The 17,764-nt window shown below is 41.8% G+C and overlaps 1 protein-coding gene across 1 annotated transcript; it reads left to right on the forward strand.

The window, feature by feature from the left end:
- Positions 1-255: 255 nt before the first annotated feature.
- zgc:162707 (UPF0524 protein C3orf70 homolog B) lies at positions 256-17,150 on the forward strand. Its single transcript, XM_026145257.2, has 2 exons — positions 256-1,380; positions 14,668-17,150. Exons 1-2 carry the CDS (start codon positions 1,197-1,199, stop codon positions 15,363-15,365), a joined length of 882 nt encoding a protein of 293 aa, XP_026001042.1. The 5' UTR covers positions 256-1,196; the 3' UTR covers positions 15,366-17,150.
- The last annotated feature ends 614 nt before the right edge of the window (positions 17,151-17,764 follow it).

Raw genomic sequence — 17,764 nt, forward strand, 5'->3', positions numbered from 1 at the left:
TGGTCCTCATCAAAATGATGCAATATCTAAAATCTAAAGTTTATTTAGTCAAATAATGAATCATTAAGGAAAGTGTGATCGGTATAAGCTGAATATATATATTTCAATTAAATTAAACATTTTACATTATATTTATATATGTAACATGTAATCAGATTACTTCAAGCAGGCATTTTGGGGCTTGAATATGTTTAAGTGTAGCGTTGTGCACCGCTTTTATTTGGCTTCTTCACGGGGTTCCACGTCACTTGTCCACAGCGTCTCCTTGGGTCTGTGTTTTCTGCTGACTCAGCCGAAGCGATGACACAGGAGAGCCGGGGGAGACGCGCAACTCTAAATTGCGTTTATAGAAATCAATGGCTCACTCTCAAGTAAATCCCATCCCACGTCCAGCAATGAACAGATGTTCGGGTTGCCACCTAGCGGTAAAAACACTCCACGCTGAGCAGCTGGCTTGTGTTGATGTATTGCTCCATATTCTTTCTTTCTTTCTTTCTGTATTTATTTATTTATTTATTTGTCCCCGATCTGCAGAGTTTCTGAAACCGTTAATGCACTTAAATAACGCACGCCCATGCGTAGGTGTTAAGAATAAATAGTACGAGATCTAGCAGCAGACTTTCATGAATCAAAACCACCAATCAAAATGCTACTCTTGGGTGAAATGCGGAATATATTAATGTCATAGTCAGACGTTGATCTTTTGAAGTTTTTTTTTTTTTTTGGAGGGTCTGATGAAAGCCTGTGTGTGTGTTTGAAGTGTGCAGAGCAGCTGGCTTTGTGTTTGTGGACTCCTCCCGTTGTGTGATGAAGTTCAGATGCGCGCCGTTGTTCCGTACGCGCGTCACCAGGGGCACAGAGGAGCTTCCCGACGCGAGGGGTGGATGGAGAAATGTGTGGATCACGATCACGGGAGGCTTTGCACATGACATTACCCACCCCTTGCCTCCTCGTTTGACTGACGCCCTTCGACTTTTACAGGATATGCCGCCACCCTTTGTGTAAACCGAGCTGCTTTGGATTCACACATCCAGCCACCGTGTTTCGTTTCGCGTCTGTCTTCCAGCAGAGAAGCTCTACGGGGCGACTCGGACCGTAAACATCGCCTCGGTCACTGGCCTTTATGTTGTAGGTTACTCAGAGGAGCCTGAGTGCGTGTTTTATTTTTTTCCCCCTTTGATACAGGAAATGTTGGCATGGCTGCCTCGGGAGCACATAAGTGTCCGAAGAGCGAGAAGTTGGACGAGGCGCAGGCTTTGGCCAAGAGCTGCGCTGGGAGACCAGATTTCCTGCCTTGTGATGGACTCTCCATATGCGCCACGCACAGTCACGGGAAGTGTTTCAAGCTGCACTGGTGCTGTCACTTGGGCTGGTGTCACTGTAAGTTTGTAGTTTATCAGCTGCATTTATTTCAAAGAATCGATTCTCACTATCACCGCTGGCAAATGTGCGTGGTATTTGGTTGTTATGTGTATGTGTTTAGTTAAAACCACACAAGCACTGTTGCCTTCCTCCACTGAAAGGCTCAGAATGAGGCAGATATGAACTTTATTTGTTAAACAAGTTATAACGCTTCACAGATTATGTAAAGGTTGTCCGTCAGTCTGATTTCTTACATGCGCCTACAGGCAGCATTGGCTTCCCCTCGGGAGAAGCTGATGTCGTTTCCTGTTATTTGATTGTTTGTTTGGTGTAACTTCTTCATTTTATTGCTGTACTCGCTCCTGTAATACTTCATCATCAGTTTATATGTGATCGAAGTTAATTCTTCCTACCCTTCCTCTTGCTGTATGAATAGTTTATGCCGTCTAGACAATGGAGGCTGAACAATTTATAAATTTACTAGTAGATTTACTACTGTACAGCTCTGCTATTTTTTAAGCTTGTTTTTCAGGCTTTGTGAAACTGGTCGACACAGTCTGATGACACAAACCCGAGTCACCACTTTCATTTCTCTTTTCAGGATGATTCCGTGTTTTATTTTTGAGCAAAAGTCCCGTAAAAGCACACAATGACCAGACACAGTTATTCCCCCATTGACCTACAGTCTGATAATTCACTTCTCTGTGCCACTGCTGTCCAAAAAAAGCAGATCACTCTTTTATTAGATTGGCAGTGAGTGTCGTTAACACTCACTAGGGCAGTAGAATATGTATTAATCCACTGCTGAAAATAGTCCCAGACTAAATCCACTATTTACTCCCGTTTTTTAGCATTATGCCTTAACTGTGAAAATTCCTGAGCCACAGCTGTCTTTGTGACCCATTTTTTTCAAGACAACAGGGAGGACTGTTGGAAGGGCTGAACCCTTATTATTTTTTTACCTACTGAAAAATGCAATTTGTTGACAACAACAAGAAATGGAATATTTCACCATCCTTTAATATGTTGTAGCCACAGCCCTCATCAACTGCTATTCTTGAGCCACAACACTGAACTCTGCAGCCTTGTAGTAATTTCATTTGTATCGACTATTGCATTGACTGTAATGGGGATGAAGTGCAGGGGTGCAGCTCCACTCGCACACGCACACTTTCCTTTCCTTTCCACTTTGTTTGTGCGCCACGCTTGCCATTTGAACCTCGCTCGACCTGACACCCTGAGACCACCGCAGATTCCCAGTAGCCGGGCCTGCACCTGACAGGATGTCCCTCTCTCTGTGCTGCCCTAATTTATCCCCATCTCTGGCTGCCCAGAAAATCCTCAGATCAGTGTAAAACACAATCACCATCTACCCTGCACCACTCACTCTGAGCTTATAGTGTGCAACTGCACAAGTCACATTGTAATCTTTGCTGTGTAATCGTTGGATTTAGACGCCCGCCTCCGTCCGGAATGAGCCAGGCGGTTTTTGAAATATCAGATGTGGCAGAAAAATGATGAATTCCTTCCAGTGTTTATTACAAGCCACATACAGCATTTATGACTCCACGCAAAGCCCATTCTGTGTTTCATCATTTGTCAACATTTAGACTTGCTCCTCCTTTCTGTTTTTGAAATGTTCATTACTCTGACTGAAAGTGTGCCACAAAATAGACACAGAGCTTGTTATGATATAGGAGAAAGAACCAGGCATATCCTAATGGAGCTTCTCACCTTCTCATCTCCTTCCACTGCAATTCAAAGGTTCCCCTCGCACCACGGTGAAAATAAACCAGCTAAGACTGCTGAATCAGGCAGAACCAGGGCACCCAGTGAGAGAAGTACACTAGCACGCCTTCACAAAGCCTTCCTGCTCGGCTCACGCCCTTCTCCTCTAGAAATCCATAATAACACTGGATGCAAAAGCAGGAAATGTTGTAACAGCCTTATCTTGTCACGTTTTCATTTTGAATGTGCCTGCGACGGCCGCCTGGAGTATAAACTTATTCTGAAGCTGATAATTGTGCATTCACCACAGGGAGTCTTGCCGGGCTGCCTTTTTAATTACATTTTTAATAGGTTCCCAGCAAAACAAATACAAAAGGTCACTGCATATGAAGACTCGGCTCAGCAATTTAAATTCACAAACTAAAATTCTTTCCATTATCTCACCTGTAGAGCAGCGTGAGATGATTAGGTGTGACTTAACGCCTGGCTTCTTCTATTTTTATGTGCCTGCTGCAAACTGAACGCATCCACAATGCATTTCTTCCAGTTTTCCAGACTCAAATCATGTCTGCAGGCTAGCACAGGAAAAATATGTTGGATGGTCTTCCAGTGTTTTCCATTTAGTTGTGGAAACTTTTGACAAAAAACAAAACAAAAACGACCACGGAAAAAAGATGGTGGAAACTAGAATTAGATGTAGGTGGAAGCAATGTTCCCAGCTGGTGACAACATCAGTCCAAGCCTCTCATTAGCAGTAATTAGCTGTGTTTAGTGTCACCGCCAATATGTCATGTCTGATGAGAGCTTTTGCTCAAAGCGGCGCTGAAACCACCTGGTCTGAACACTTTTTTTCCCTCCTTCTCTCACTTCTCACACTTTATTCTTTAAGAATTGATTATAATTACCAAGCAGAGCAATGAATTACTCATTACGAAAGCCTAACAGAGTCTGTAATGAGTCCTGAACAGTCTTGTCAGTCTGCTTGTACTCTGCCAGGACTAATTTTGAACTTGTAGATACAAGAAAATGGGATCTTTCTGTCAGGCTCCCAGGGCAGTCTCATCCGTTACACCACGCAGCAGAAGCTCGCAACTATTTCTAAAGGGAAATACAGAGATTTGTTGAATATAGCCCTGTGCTGTATTGACCGGTTTGGTGACGGGTTCAAAATTTATAGCACTGCCAAATCATAAAAAGCTTCACCGATTATAAAGGGATCAATATATTGTCAGCACGGGCCTGAGGGGATGTTTTTGATTGATTGCTCATGTTTAGGATCTGCAGCCCTTCAGTCGCTTTAAATGCTGGTGTATCAGTGATGGATGCAGAGCATCGCTTTTGTTTTAATGGACAGGTTTGTGTTACTGCCATCTGACAAGAATACCTGACCAAGTCGGTTCTGAAAAGACTCCAACTTTGTCGTGTCCTTACTTAATTAATAAGAAGCACGTGTCCACAGGATTCATAATTTCCACGCTCAGTTGTTGCCCATGCAGAGGGCTTCAAATTGTCTTCTTCTTCTTTGCATAGAATTGAGGTTTCAGCTACTTTATTCAAATCGGTGTTTTGATCAAAATGAAGAAGGTTCATAGCATTTCTTCCTTCAAATAGTGCTAGCACAGTTTGCTGAACTATTTGTTATATACAGGAAAGTCTGCACAGCAGCCACTGTGATGGTTTTGATTTTAAATTCGTGGGCAGACAGCGCAGGAGCTGTTTGTCCAATCAGATGCAGCTCGGGGTTTGTTGGAGGCTCCAGGAGAGAGAGTGCACCTTTTAGTTCTCTGTCTAGTGGTTTTTCCATTAGTGTGCGTTGCTGGAAAGTAACATGAGCCCTTCCTTTAGACTGCTGAAACTTGGAGCTGAACTTTAGAATACATCGTTACAGAGGAAAACACCGCAGCTGGCATGCAGTTACTTTTAACAGGTCCACAATTTAGGTGGCAAATTTGTTGTGATGTGATTTAAAAGGGCAAGAAAAAGCCTTAACTGTTTCTTTTTGTGTGTTTTTATGCATGATGTGATATCCAGAATGCTTCCACGCATTATTTCTTTATTCGTGTTTATTCATTTTTGTTCCGTTCCTGGATTTTGCATTAACCGAGGGAAAAGCAATCGACTGTTTCATTAACAAGACACTTTGACAAGTCGCAGAAAGCACACGTGTAAATAATAAAATCAACAATGGCTGAAATTTGTTTAGCTGCTTCGGGCGCATTGATCATGCTGGCTCATTGTCTCTGTAATGGCTTACGGGACACTGACGCGTAACGGCGCCTTGTTATTAGTTCCTATGGATTCTCCTTAGACTGTAAAGCAGAGTCAAGTAATGGCCAGCAGTTGGGGACTTCTTTGGTTAGACTGTGAAAAAGCCTACAGGAAAAAAAAACCCTCAAATGGCCTCAGTAGACACCTTCCTGATGATTTCATGGTCTCAACCTCCAGTTTCACATCCTACTGAAAACAACATTATGTTTATTTTGTAAATTACAGTCCCCATTAGAGTTGAAAACAATTATAAAGCAGGTCGGTGATCTATCACGGCTGCATGAGCACCCAGTGTCCCCTGATTTCTCAGAGACATCCCCCGTTCTTTGTGTCTGGTTTTAGAACGAGATGGCACGAACAAAGGGGTGACATCACGGTGGCCACCTACAGCCATTTTTTATATACAGCCTGTGGTTTCTCTTTCTGTGACGGGCCAAAATCTCTGCTATAACAAAGGCTTGCTTTGCTGATTGGTCACTAGAGCATCAATAGATCACTTTTGGCGTGCACAGAATGATTTCATAAGATAATTACAGATTGTTTAAGAGATCGATTCTTGGCCATTGTCGCCAGGAGTGATCAGTATCTCTTTTTAATGGACAAAAAAAGTCTTAAAGGGGAATTCTGTCAATTTTACACATCAGTGTGTGGTTACATATTGCGAGGAGCACTCATGTAAAGGTAAAAAAAATCCCTTTGAATTCCCTTCAGTGCCTCTTGAGTCAGTGTAGGCTGGAGGTGTGCAGTTGAAAAGAAGTGAGCTTGACAGACATCTGTAACCTGCTCCTTATCTCTGCATGTGGCTACATTATCTGCTACCTGCACAACACACTTGAATCTCTAACCAAACTGTCACGTTTGTATTGCATTGACCAGAAAAAAGTATTCTCTAATTAGAATAAATAAAAGAACTGTGTTAAAGCAGTGCAGTGCTAAATCAGTGGAGGGCTTTTCAGTGGTGTACTGTTTTGTGTGCACAGGGACACAGTCAGGAGTGTTTCATTAGGGTTACAGACTAAACAGTGGACTTCCAAGTGGCTGCCTCCGGAGGCATGAAACAGGAAGCACGATGCCGGGTTGGACCGTCCTCTTCCATGAAACCTGAAACTTGTGTTGTTTCCCCCTTAGCGCAGCCCCTTTTTGTTGGCCAGATTTAAACACAAAGAGCAGCGGATGTTGGAGCCTGTAGTATCCGCTGGCCGACTGGGCGCAGCAGCTGTTATGAGGAATGATAACAATCTGCTAAAATAATTGTTTTTGTTCGATGGGTTTTGCCAACATGCTGCTTTGAACTGGTATGTGGCACATTCAGTGGGCTACGTAAAGCCGGTTGGCTTCAGCTCAAACATGCAAAATATCAAACTGAGGGGGATGTTAATGACTCATTCACTGCTGAGGCTTCGACGTGAGCCAATATCGAAATGACATAATGTGTGTGTGATGCTGACTACATGTTGGGCTTGTCAACAATAATCCAGCTGCAGCTGGTAGGGCAGTAGAAGAGTTGATATTTTTTACAGTGTGATTTTGAAGGGGAGCAGGGGACTGATGGGCTGCAGGCAGCATTTTCCAGAGAATCTACCTCCTGTATTAAAACAGTCTTTGCAGCCCTCGGCCAGCTACAGGCCCAGGAGAGAGGAGGCGTGCAAGATGGAGACATGCGGTAGCAGAGGAGTACTCAACTCCCTCCTCTGAGCAATCTGCATCTCCCAGGGATAAGCTGCTTGTTCTTCCACTTCCTTATTAACCTTTTCAACTCTTGAGTTTTACTATAAATAACTTTGCATCTTTACGCAACATTCTTTGTGTACCGGTTTCAACACTTTATCTAGCTAAATAATCACTAAAATAATCCAGATGATGTTTTTTATGTATATATTGAAGATACTTTTCATTCCCTGCTTTCAAATTGAAAAAGCTGCTTTCGTAATTAGAATTTTGTAATGAAAATCTGTTAATTCTTCATTGGCTTATTTACATCTCCTTTAGTTAATGACCTCATTTATATCCCAAATGCTTTTAATCGGTCCCTGGTGAACTTGTTGGGTTTAGCTGGGTTTTAATTGTAACGTGATGAAAAGCTTTTCAGTCGAGAGTCATTCCTCCCCTTCACGAAGTGCAAAGCGTGTCCCGCGCCCGGTCGACCGAGGCTGCCGTCAGCAGAAAAACACAGCGCCCGTGTTTGTGTTGAGAACCTCCCATTGTTTGACACCGAAGGACTGAAACCATCTGACATTCACTGTTGATGTTGCAGCTGTCTGATGGTTTTTTTATGCTGCCAATCTTCATTTGTAGCAGGACAAATTTCTCGTGGCATCATTTTGTCTGTTTGTCTGGGTATCTCTGACAAAAAGGACAAACATATGTTTTTCCCTCTCCACCATTTTCAGGCAGATTTATCTTTAAACCCTCACTATTCAAGGACAACACTGTCACATTTGTCTTATTGTCTTCAAAATCCAAAACAAACAGCGAGGAACTGATTATATTAACAAGTTTCGCCTGTGTAGATAAAGCTTGTTTTGTTATTACTCCACTTTTCATTCTGTTGCCCTCAAACTGCTAAACAGTGAGTCACAGCATCGCCTGCACGCACACTGCTTTATAATAGTTAATTTAGCTCTTTTCATTTCACAAATGCAAAACGAAAAGAAACACGTTGAATATTTTTGCTTTGTCCATGAATGAAAAATGTCCCATGCCGGGAGTTTGTGCAGCATGTGGTGAATGTTGCAGACTGTCCTTTCTTTGTCGGGACATGTGGTCTTTGTTAGTGCGGAAATACAAACATGCACAGAGCGGGGGCAGCACACGCAGAGGTCACCCAACAACTGACGTCTGACGTTGTCATGCGAGGCCTGCAGCACCGGGCAGCACATTGTTAGAGTACAGCTCAATATCAATAAAGCTGCTCAGACAGAGCTGGTGTCGGTTTCAGTCGTCACTGAGCAGTGTACGTACATACAACCCTATAAAAGCTATTGCTGAGTGCAATATTTATTTTAGTCAGAAAAGAAATGCAAGTTTTATCAATCTTACATCATTTTAATCGCTTGGAAAGCCCAAACATATTCTGTGGGTAGTTTTCAGTTCCGGTGGATTGGTTTTATACAGGGGCGGGATTGGTAATTGGTTTACCAACGCAAATGAACTCATTTGTACACCTCAAAATTGGCTCAATTTACTGCAGTTTCAAGCTAGTGGTCTCAAAAGACAAAAAATAATAATAATTGTGTGCACAGCATTGTCATCAGTGCGACCAGGCTGGGCTTTTAGTATGCTGGGTGCTGGTATTCGTGTCGAAGCATAGTGTAGCTGATATTCACATGTTGGTTTTGTTCTTGCATCGTAATAGTTATATTCTTGTTGTGATGTCATAGCTTTCAAGTGTGGGGAAAAAAGGTCCTTGATTGTATAAAACCCCCCATCAACATTTCATGTGTTTTCTTTATTAATTTATACAATATAATAAATATACTGTCAAGTCAGGTTTGTTGTTAGCCAAGTTTACGTTACTTATGTTGGTTTGCTACAGCCTTTAATAGCACTAGCTAACCCCTTGAACAGTGTTGGTCAAGTTACTTGAAAAAAGTAATCAGTAACTAATTACTGATTACTTCCCCCAAAAAGTAATCCCGTTACTTTACTGATTACTTATTTTCAAAAGTAATTAATTACTTAGTTACTTATTAAAAACACGATTTACAACCTGAAGAGGTGATAAAGCGATAGATCTTTCAGCCCAATTCTACTTTTTCTGCATAATCCATCATACAAAATGTAATCAAATGGAAAAGTCTCTTTTTAAAACTTGTTTTATCAGTTTTAATCTTTTAACTTTATGCATCAAGCAAAAATTAAATTATATGCAACATTCTCTGACTTGAAGAAATTAGTTTAACATTTAAACCTATTTTCTGCACATTCCAGCACATAATATAAAATATTTTTTTGTGTTTACACTCAGTCTTTCAAATAGATGCAAGTAAAACACAGCAGAAAATAAATAAAATCAAAGACTAGCGGTCCTGTTGCTCTATTTTCACCTGTAAAGCAGGAGTGGGGTAGGCGGAGGTTTACCCTGGTGCAGGTGTGCTGCAGCGGTCAGGTGAAGAATCTGCGAGTTTCTCTGTGAATTTCCCATTACGTCGTTGCGTACTCGGAGCTTGTTTAGGGTTTTTTTTCGGTGTAAAAAGAAGTTTTCTTCCCACGAACGATGGACACTAATGTTTTTGTCACTTTTTATGGAATCAAACTCAAAGTAAGGTCAGTACTTCCACGCTTTAAATGCTGCACGCTCATACTCTCTCCTGTACTCGATATATGATCCATTGTTGATCTGCACACAGCTGTTGTCACGAACGTCGCACTCGCTTACGTCACTGTCATGAGACATTCTCGCAAACAAATCACGGTTTTAGTAACGCAGTAACGCAGCGTTCCTACGGGAAAGTAACGGTAATCTAATTACGGTTTATGCAATAGTAATCCCTTACTTTACTCGTTACTTTACTACTTAAAAGGTAATCAGATTACAGTAACGCGTTACAAGTCACATGTTACTGCCCATCTCTGCCCTTGAATGCTTAGACAATGTCGTTGGTCAGTGCGATGTTGAGCCTGATGATGCAGGATCAACACCAACATGGGGATATCAGATCGTGCGTCCAAGCACCACCACTGATCTGATTGTTCTGTTGGAAACCTGAGTGGATGAACATACAGAGATGAGGTGCTCCAACCTGTACTTATGATGTTCTTACTGTAGCACTGTGGCTATTTCAGGAGGACAGTGCCCGCCCCCTCTCTGCCAGCAGTAGAAAAGGCTTTTCTGAATCAGGAGGATAAACATTTAGTCCACATATCTCTGCTATTATGTCTCGGACATGCTGGGTTGATAACCAATGACCACTGCAAAGCTGCAGGCTGCGCAGATGGAAAGCAATTCCTTAACAACAGATCTGGACACTTGTGTGTAGAGGGGTGACTGCTCGTATCACATCCAAAAAAGGCCAAACCTCATATTATTGTCTTGCGAGGACTTATATTGTTGGATTATAAAATCTAGTTAAAAGTAGTTTAACAGGATTTCAATTCTAGTTTTTGGCTATGGAGAGATTGGTACTTCAAACTGATATTTCCACACTACAGAGAAGTGCACAAGAGTAGAATTATTCGGGAATTTTAAACTAAAAGCATCTGTAAATTTTGTAAACGTTTACTATTGTCAGCTGTTTCTTGGATGTAACTTCTGAGTCTGAAAAATCATTGGAGCCAATGTGGAAGTGCTTTCAAGTTGTATTCTTTCTAACAGCCAACAGTAGGCGACTCCTCGGGTTTTAGAAAAAAGTTTGGCTACGCTGAAGTCTATGCGAAAACTATCCTTCGGCTCTCTTGATCTGTGGTCTCAGAAAACAGTTTTCCTGATGTGTTTATGGTTTAAACTGATGGTGTTAAGTCTTACTGAAAACAACATTATATTTATTTTTATGTTACGGTCCCCATTAAAAGCAGAGTATGCTTTAGGGCTGGCCAACCTTGTGATTGCTACTATATGAGCATGAAGTGTACCTCGGTTTTTCACTCAGATTAACCCGCCACTCATCATGTCTGGTATTAAAAACACTAAGCTGACTCGAGCCTTGGCTACAGGACTTTAATAAACAATTCAATAAGCATTTAATTGATGTAGAAACCAAGGTCGCTCAATGAAACAAAAACCCAGCTGGTGTAGTTTCTTTTAAACCTTATTTTGTCATGATCCTGGGTCTGTTGACCCAGCGTTTTGAGTTTTAGTTTATGTAAGCCCGTCAGGTTTCCTAAGTTCATTTGTTATCATGCCTAGGTGTTTCTAGTTCTTATTATTTCCCCCTCGTGTTTCCAACTATGTTAAATCTCCCCTGCTCTTCATGCGTTTCATGTCTGTGTCTTACGTTGTCAAGTTCGGGTTGTCATGTCTATGTCTCTTTATGTTTCCTGTTTTATTGTGAAGAGGTCTGGTGTTTCTGTGTTCATCGTGTTCAGTTTTACTCTCCCACAGTGACGTCATTATGTTCATGTGTGCCAGCTGTTTCCCCATGTGTTCCCACTTCCCTCATCATCCTGTGTGTATTTAGTCCGTGTGCTTTCAGTCATTTGTTGTCAGGTCGTCTGCTCATCCATGTCTCATCCCCAGGTACCCATGTCAGTTCACTATGGTTAAGCGTTTTCATGTTTTGTTATTAGTTCACCCAGTTTAGGTTATTGTTTAGTTTTCACCGATGCCCGATTATTTTTACCCTCATTGCTAGCCTCAATAAACGGCTTGTTTTGTTTATCCACACTACGTTTTGGTCTGCGTTTGAGTCCTCCTCTGCAACACATACGGTCTGCCCCAGCCAGACCGTGACATATTTGAGTTTCTCTTTCTGTGTTGTTGACATGACTGACTTCATTTCTAAGCAAATGTCACCCTTGAACTCTTCCTTCCATACAGAGGCCTTTGGGGGGTTTCACAAAAATCTGGTCCAACGCCTTCATTTATTTCAAGCACGCAACCTGTTATAAGGAACCGAGAACTTCAGATGACGTCGTATTTTTCACTTGCAGATTCTCCACACGTTGGCAATTAAAGAACGAATAATATGAGAACATTTAAAAGGTTCTGTTTTTGCATTATGATTGTTTTCCGGCTTGCAGTCTTTTTTATGTTTATTGGATACGGCACATAGTCCCAGTATTAAAAAACAGAAGCTTGTTTTTTTTCCCCCAACATATAAAGATTCTCTCTTCTCATTTTTTTTTCTCAGATTATTGTAAGTGAGATTTATCACACATACCGTACTGTCCTCGGGGCTCACAGAAACAGTGATATTTCTAAGAAAGTGCAGACACCTTGTAAATTTACAGACGAGCTGCACTCCTTCTGCAGGGCTGCTGAGGACAAGCAGTGTTGGTGTAGCGTTAGCTCCATATGCCTGTCTGTTTTGTTGTCTGACTGTGCATCTGTCTGTCTCCTAGTATTGCTCATGTTATTTGAAACTCCAGATGGATGAATGCAATTAGATGTAATATGCTAAAAAAAAGGCAACTAAATGTCAACACATCTCCTTCTACAGCTTTAGCTCTCATTTGTTGCCGCTTTCAAGCCTGCCTGAATGGGCTCATCTCAGTCTGAACATGGACCATTGAGTTTCTCTCATTAAGCAGAACAGCTACTCTACCTCCCTTTTTGTCTGCATCAATATTAGCTCTTGTGTTTGATATTAAAAATATTTACAAAGTCTGAAGATCCAGCCACATCCTCTTAAACGCCTCGCACGCCACGTGGCTAACGCAGTCTTGTATAATTTAATAGTGAGGTGGTCGCGTGAGTTATTCCACAACACTGCAGCTCATCTGTAAGGCTTGTGCTTGCTTTAAAAAAAATGTTCTTCAGCATTGAAAACTCACTTTGTTCATTCATCAAAAAAAAGATGGCCTCCTCCCTAATTTGAAGCAGTTTGATATTGTCAGTGTAGCCTAGGAGAAGAGTTTGAATGGAACAAGGCAGCCACTAAAACAAAGGACAAGGACACACCACGAGAGGAAGAGAAGTGATGCGTTGGCTTGTCGTCTTCTGTAGTTTCTCTCTGTCTCCTGGGAGCCAGTTAAACACACATCTGAACTGCAATATTCAGGCAGCACAGAGTTGGAGGTGGTGGGCTGCAAACAATGAGTAACATCTGGGAGCTGTTATTTTGAACTATCACCAGCAGAACTTAATGTGGCATGGCTTAGAGTCTTCCAAAAAGAAAAACTATAGAAACACAGTCACTGTGCAGAAAAAATGCTATTTATTGGATTGAGAATGCAGGCTGCCTCATATATTAGAGCTTTGTATTTATATTATGTCAGTAATTCTAGTGTTAATCATGAAAACATCGGCTGTAAATATTGTACACACAAACCCTGTTATTTATTTTTTTTATATTTGAAGAATGAGTCTTGCATCAGTATTGAAGGGTCAGAAATGATTGTTGCTCCGCTCCAGCTGGCCTAAAGTTTACACTGTTTCAGTCTGGCTGCTGTTTCATTACAGATGTTGGAAAGAAGAAAGGCGTCTTTAATTTGGCAGCAGAAAATGCTTTATTATCTCAAAATTACTCATAAGATTAAATAGGTGATCATCTGATTTTAGATAGATAGATAGATAGATAGATAGATGCAGTGTGGGGACTTTGTCTTTGTCAAAACTACTTAAATGAATGCAGGAAAGAACAATCATATTTTGCTCGACCATGCAATACCATCTGGAAAGCATCTAATTGGCAATGGTTAAATTTTTCAGTGTGACAATAATCGCAAACACACCGCCAAAACAGTAAAAGCATGGCTGGATAAAAAAACAACAACAACAAAAACCCCACAAGTCACAAAATATAAACAAAGGGCATTGCAAGACTTTGCATGACTTTACTGTGACATCGACAGGGATTTGTTAAGCTAGCATCTTTCTTAGATTTGGGCATGTACTGGAATGTGTGGGAGTGGTTGACGTTCACGTACTCATGCTGTCTCCAGCATTGCTGTTGTGACTGAGATTTCTTGCTGTTGATATACGGTGTGTAGGTTTTCAGTCATCCAGGTCGCTGTAGTCCAAGAAGCTTGGGAAGAAAGCGATTGGACTCCGAAATTTCTTCAAGAAATTTAAAGTCCAGTCGCTTTCCTTCCAAGCTCCTTAGAATACAATGACATGGATGACTGAGAACCTACTCAAAAACCCAAATTTGATTTTTCCAAGGAAATTCTTGTCATATCATTGATGCTTGTTGATGCACATTGTGTCACTCAAACACACTCCTCTTCTCTTAGTGTTCTTTTTAACTATATACTGACATTTTCTTGCCTTTTTGGGAGCTGTGTTTCTCACTTTCAGATGAACATAATAAATCCTTGCTATTTTCCCTCCTTTTAAACATTTGCATGGGAAAGCACTTGAGCCATCAGCTGGTAAACCCTTCACAACATTTAGCTGCAGAATTTTTCTTTGTGTTGTTTGGTGTTTGGCAGGTAGTTTAGTGGGTTTGAAGAGTTTTTCCTTTCTTTTTTTTCTGAAAGCAGCTGCATACTGATGACATATGCAGATGCCAGAGGTGGGAGTAAATGGTGAAGGTGTGGGTCTGGAGACCAAAACGATTAGCTGAAAAATGCTACAAGTGGTTTAGGGGATAATTTTGTGTGGGTTTGTCACTATGTGCAACAGCTCTGCCATACAAGTAGGCAGTGGTGTCATTGTTAAAATACAAATGAATGTAACTGCATGTTTTGTTTTGTTTTGTTTTTCTTTAGGCAAGTACGTGTACCAGCCCATGACCAATGTGTGCCAGCTGCCCAGCACGACCGTGCCGCCTGTTGGCTCAGAGTACAGCAGCACCATCGACCTGTCCGTCTCTCTGGCCGAGCGCTTCCTGAAACTCGCCCCTTGCTTCAAGTCCCCGCCTCACCTGGAGTCCCCGAAGTACTGCGTGATCGCAGACCTGTTTGTGGACGACTACATCGTCAAACGTATCAATGGGAAGATGTGCTACGTGCAGCGTCCCCCGCCTCCTTTGCCAGAGCCGCCTCGTCCTCCTACCCCCCCACCACCTGCTCCAGCTACACCTACGGTTCCCGAAAATCCCAGCCAGGCTCAGCAACCGCCCAAACCGACACCGTCAACTCAAAACGCACCTGCACCTGTGCAGCCAGTGCAGCAGGTATACGGTGAACACAAACACCCTTCCCCACTGGATAAGGTAAAAGGTCCCAAAATGGACCACTGTTCTTCTCCGTCAAGCTCCGAGGACTCCGGCATCAACGCCCTCGGTCTCCACTATTTGGAGTCCTGTGAGGAGGAGAGCGAGGAGGAGGAGGAGGAGGAGGATGACGAGTTGAGCACAGATGGAAACTCCAGCCCTGGGAGCCTCTGGGATCAGGATGACTGTTCTCTGCTCTCTCCCTCCAAGTCTATGATAGAAATCATCGAAAAGATTGAAACAACTGTGTAACTGACATGGCATCAAGGTGGAATTGATCTATAAGGAACATCTACGGAGCAGAAGCTTATTATTGAGAATAACTCTCAAGGATTTATGACATATGGACCAGTAGGAAACAAACCCCTCTCTAACGCTTCAGCAGGGCTTCGCCCGGTTGTTTTGGGATCAATTTGTTTTCCTGCAGGTGGCTGAGGACAGCGCACCTACAATCTGAAACAGCCTCTCCTCTGCCCGCATCCTCTGCACGGATTGAATTTGCTGAACTTATTACAATAAAGACAGAAGCACAAGAATATCAAGAACATGCACAGTTTACCAAAAAGACCTCCTCATGGTCGTGTGGAGAAAAATCAAAAATACAAAAAAGAATCTAGAGTAGGTGCACATCAGAGGAAATAGGAAAACAAGAAAAGGGGGACACTTTTTTTGTGACACTTCTCTTTAGGTATATATTACTGGAGCTAAATTATGTATGAACCAAGGTGGTATGAGTATGTTTCATGATGATAATGAGCAGTTAGGTAATTATTGTGTTCTCCAGTCAGTCAGTCTGTCAGACTTCGCTGCAATTCAGCATTCGAGTGGCAGATAAGCATGCCGTCCCTTGTTCTCCGGTCAGTGACTCCACCCACACATATTAGTAATTCTGACTCTTCAGCGTAATAACCACAAGGCCAGCTACCTCTCGTGGGCCTAAAGCACACCGGCCTTTTAACTCCTTAATTACTCAGCTCTGAGCTGCTCAGAGCAGGCGCACCTGCTTTTATCGCATTATTAAAAAGATTTGTGGCCCACAGTTTGTCTGCACTTTACTGACACCATCACGGGCAGTAGGGTAGGTAGGTCAGTGTTTGACAATCAAGAATTACAGAGAAGCACATTCCTATACTGAACCTGCCAGTGAGGACCAAGGATACTCTTATACCTTCTAAAAAATGTCTCAAGACTTTACAGAAAATTTTTCTGACCACCTTTTCTGGTCAAGCTGAACTGAACGACAGTCCCGTTAAGCAAAACATGACTTGCACTGACCTCTATTAGCAGCCGAGAAATTGAATAGCACGGACGCGTCTCCGGTACAGCTGCAGTGACAGGGAGGGAAGTTGTCACAGTAGACACAAGTGAGACAAATATCGCTGAGGGAACATATCTAATTTATAATCTCATAATAATAATAACAATAATAATAATAAACCTACATTGTTAACTAGTTTGGGGACTTTTGAGAATGAAATGCCTTTTTCGTGATGACCAAAAGGGGGGTCTGGGGAGGTCATTCATTTTAGAGTAGTAGGTTACATCTTAAAAGATATTAGAGTGTGAGATAGGATGCCTGAATACCTGTTGTGATGTTGTGATTGGCATAAGAAACGAGTAGCTTATTAGTCATATAGTAAAATGAAGCTGGGCGGCGTCTTTTATTTTAATGTTTAAAAACATTATTTTCCAGAGAGCTATCAGCAAAAATCACCACAGTTATCACAAATATTTATGGCTGCAATGTTATAAGCACTAGATGTTTAAAAAAAAAAGATGAAGAAGAAGAAGAAAAAAATCATTTTGCATGACTGCATTCACTTGCAGGATTCCCTCATGTCAAACTCCAATTAAAAACATGCTATCAAAGAACAAAGAAACCCTGTAATAGTTATTAAAACAAGGTGTTTTTATTCAGGGACAGCCCTGGACATTACACTGAGCACAGTCCCTTATAATGCAGTCGAAGAAAAATGCATTTTGTTCTTATTCTTGTTATATTATTATTTTCATATGAATAAATCTTAATGAAACTCACCTTTTTTCCCTCTCTCCTGGTTCATCTATTGTGGACAGCGCGAACACCCTCTGTAAAAAGAAAATGCACTCAAACGTCCTCCACACGACACACTGATGATGACTAATGCTCTCCAGAGCTGGAGTGGGTAACAAGAAAAAAACAAAGTAAAGTAAAGTGAGAGATACACTCGAACTGAGTCACTATTTCAGCTGTGGATGTCTGATCTAAACTGTGTTGAGGTATGTATCTTACTGCCTTTGAAAGCTTTAATTACTTTGTGCTGCACATTTTAAACATTTTAAAGGGGCAGGAAAAACATCGGGAGTAAGTTGTAGTGGAAGATTTAAGATTGGACACATTCTTTGCTTCAGCTTTATGTAAGACAGAAAACACTGAGCTTGTTCGATGGAGACAGAGACCCCCTCCCGGTTTCCTCTGGGCTTCTGTCGCAGACAGTCTTCTCCACACTTCGTCTAGCAGCAGATTTTATGAGAGACCATGCAAGCTTCTTTCTCACCTTGACTGCAAACTGAGATTGATTTCTCCACGCTTCTTTTCCCCCTTGCATTGTGTCTATCGATCCTTTGTGCAGAGAGAGAAAACCAAGGCTTGGATGAAATGCTAATCAGTT

The sequence above is a fragment of the Astatotilapia calliptera genome, chromosome 16 (genome assembly GCF_964374335.1).
Source record: "Astatotilapia calliptera chromosome 16, fAstCal68.1, whole genome shotgun sequence".
Classification (NCBI taxonomy): Eukaryota; Metazoa; Chordata; class Actinopteri; order Cichliformes; family Cichlidae; genus Astatotilapia; species Astatotilapia calliptera.

Coding starts and splice junctions, on each gene's coding strand:
- zgc:162707 (XM_026145257.2), top strand. CDS start 1,197: ATGGCTGCCTCGGGAGCACATAAGTGTCCGAAGAGCGAGAAGTTGGAC. Junction 1,381..14,667: donor TCACTTGGGCTGGTGTCACT/GTAAGTTTGTAG, acceptor GTTTTTCTTTAG/GCAAGTACGTGTACCAGCCC.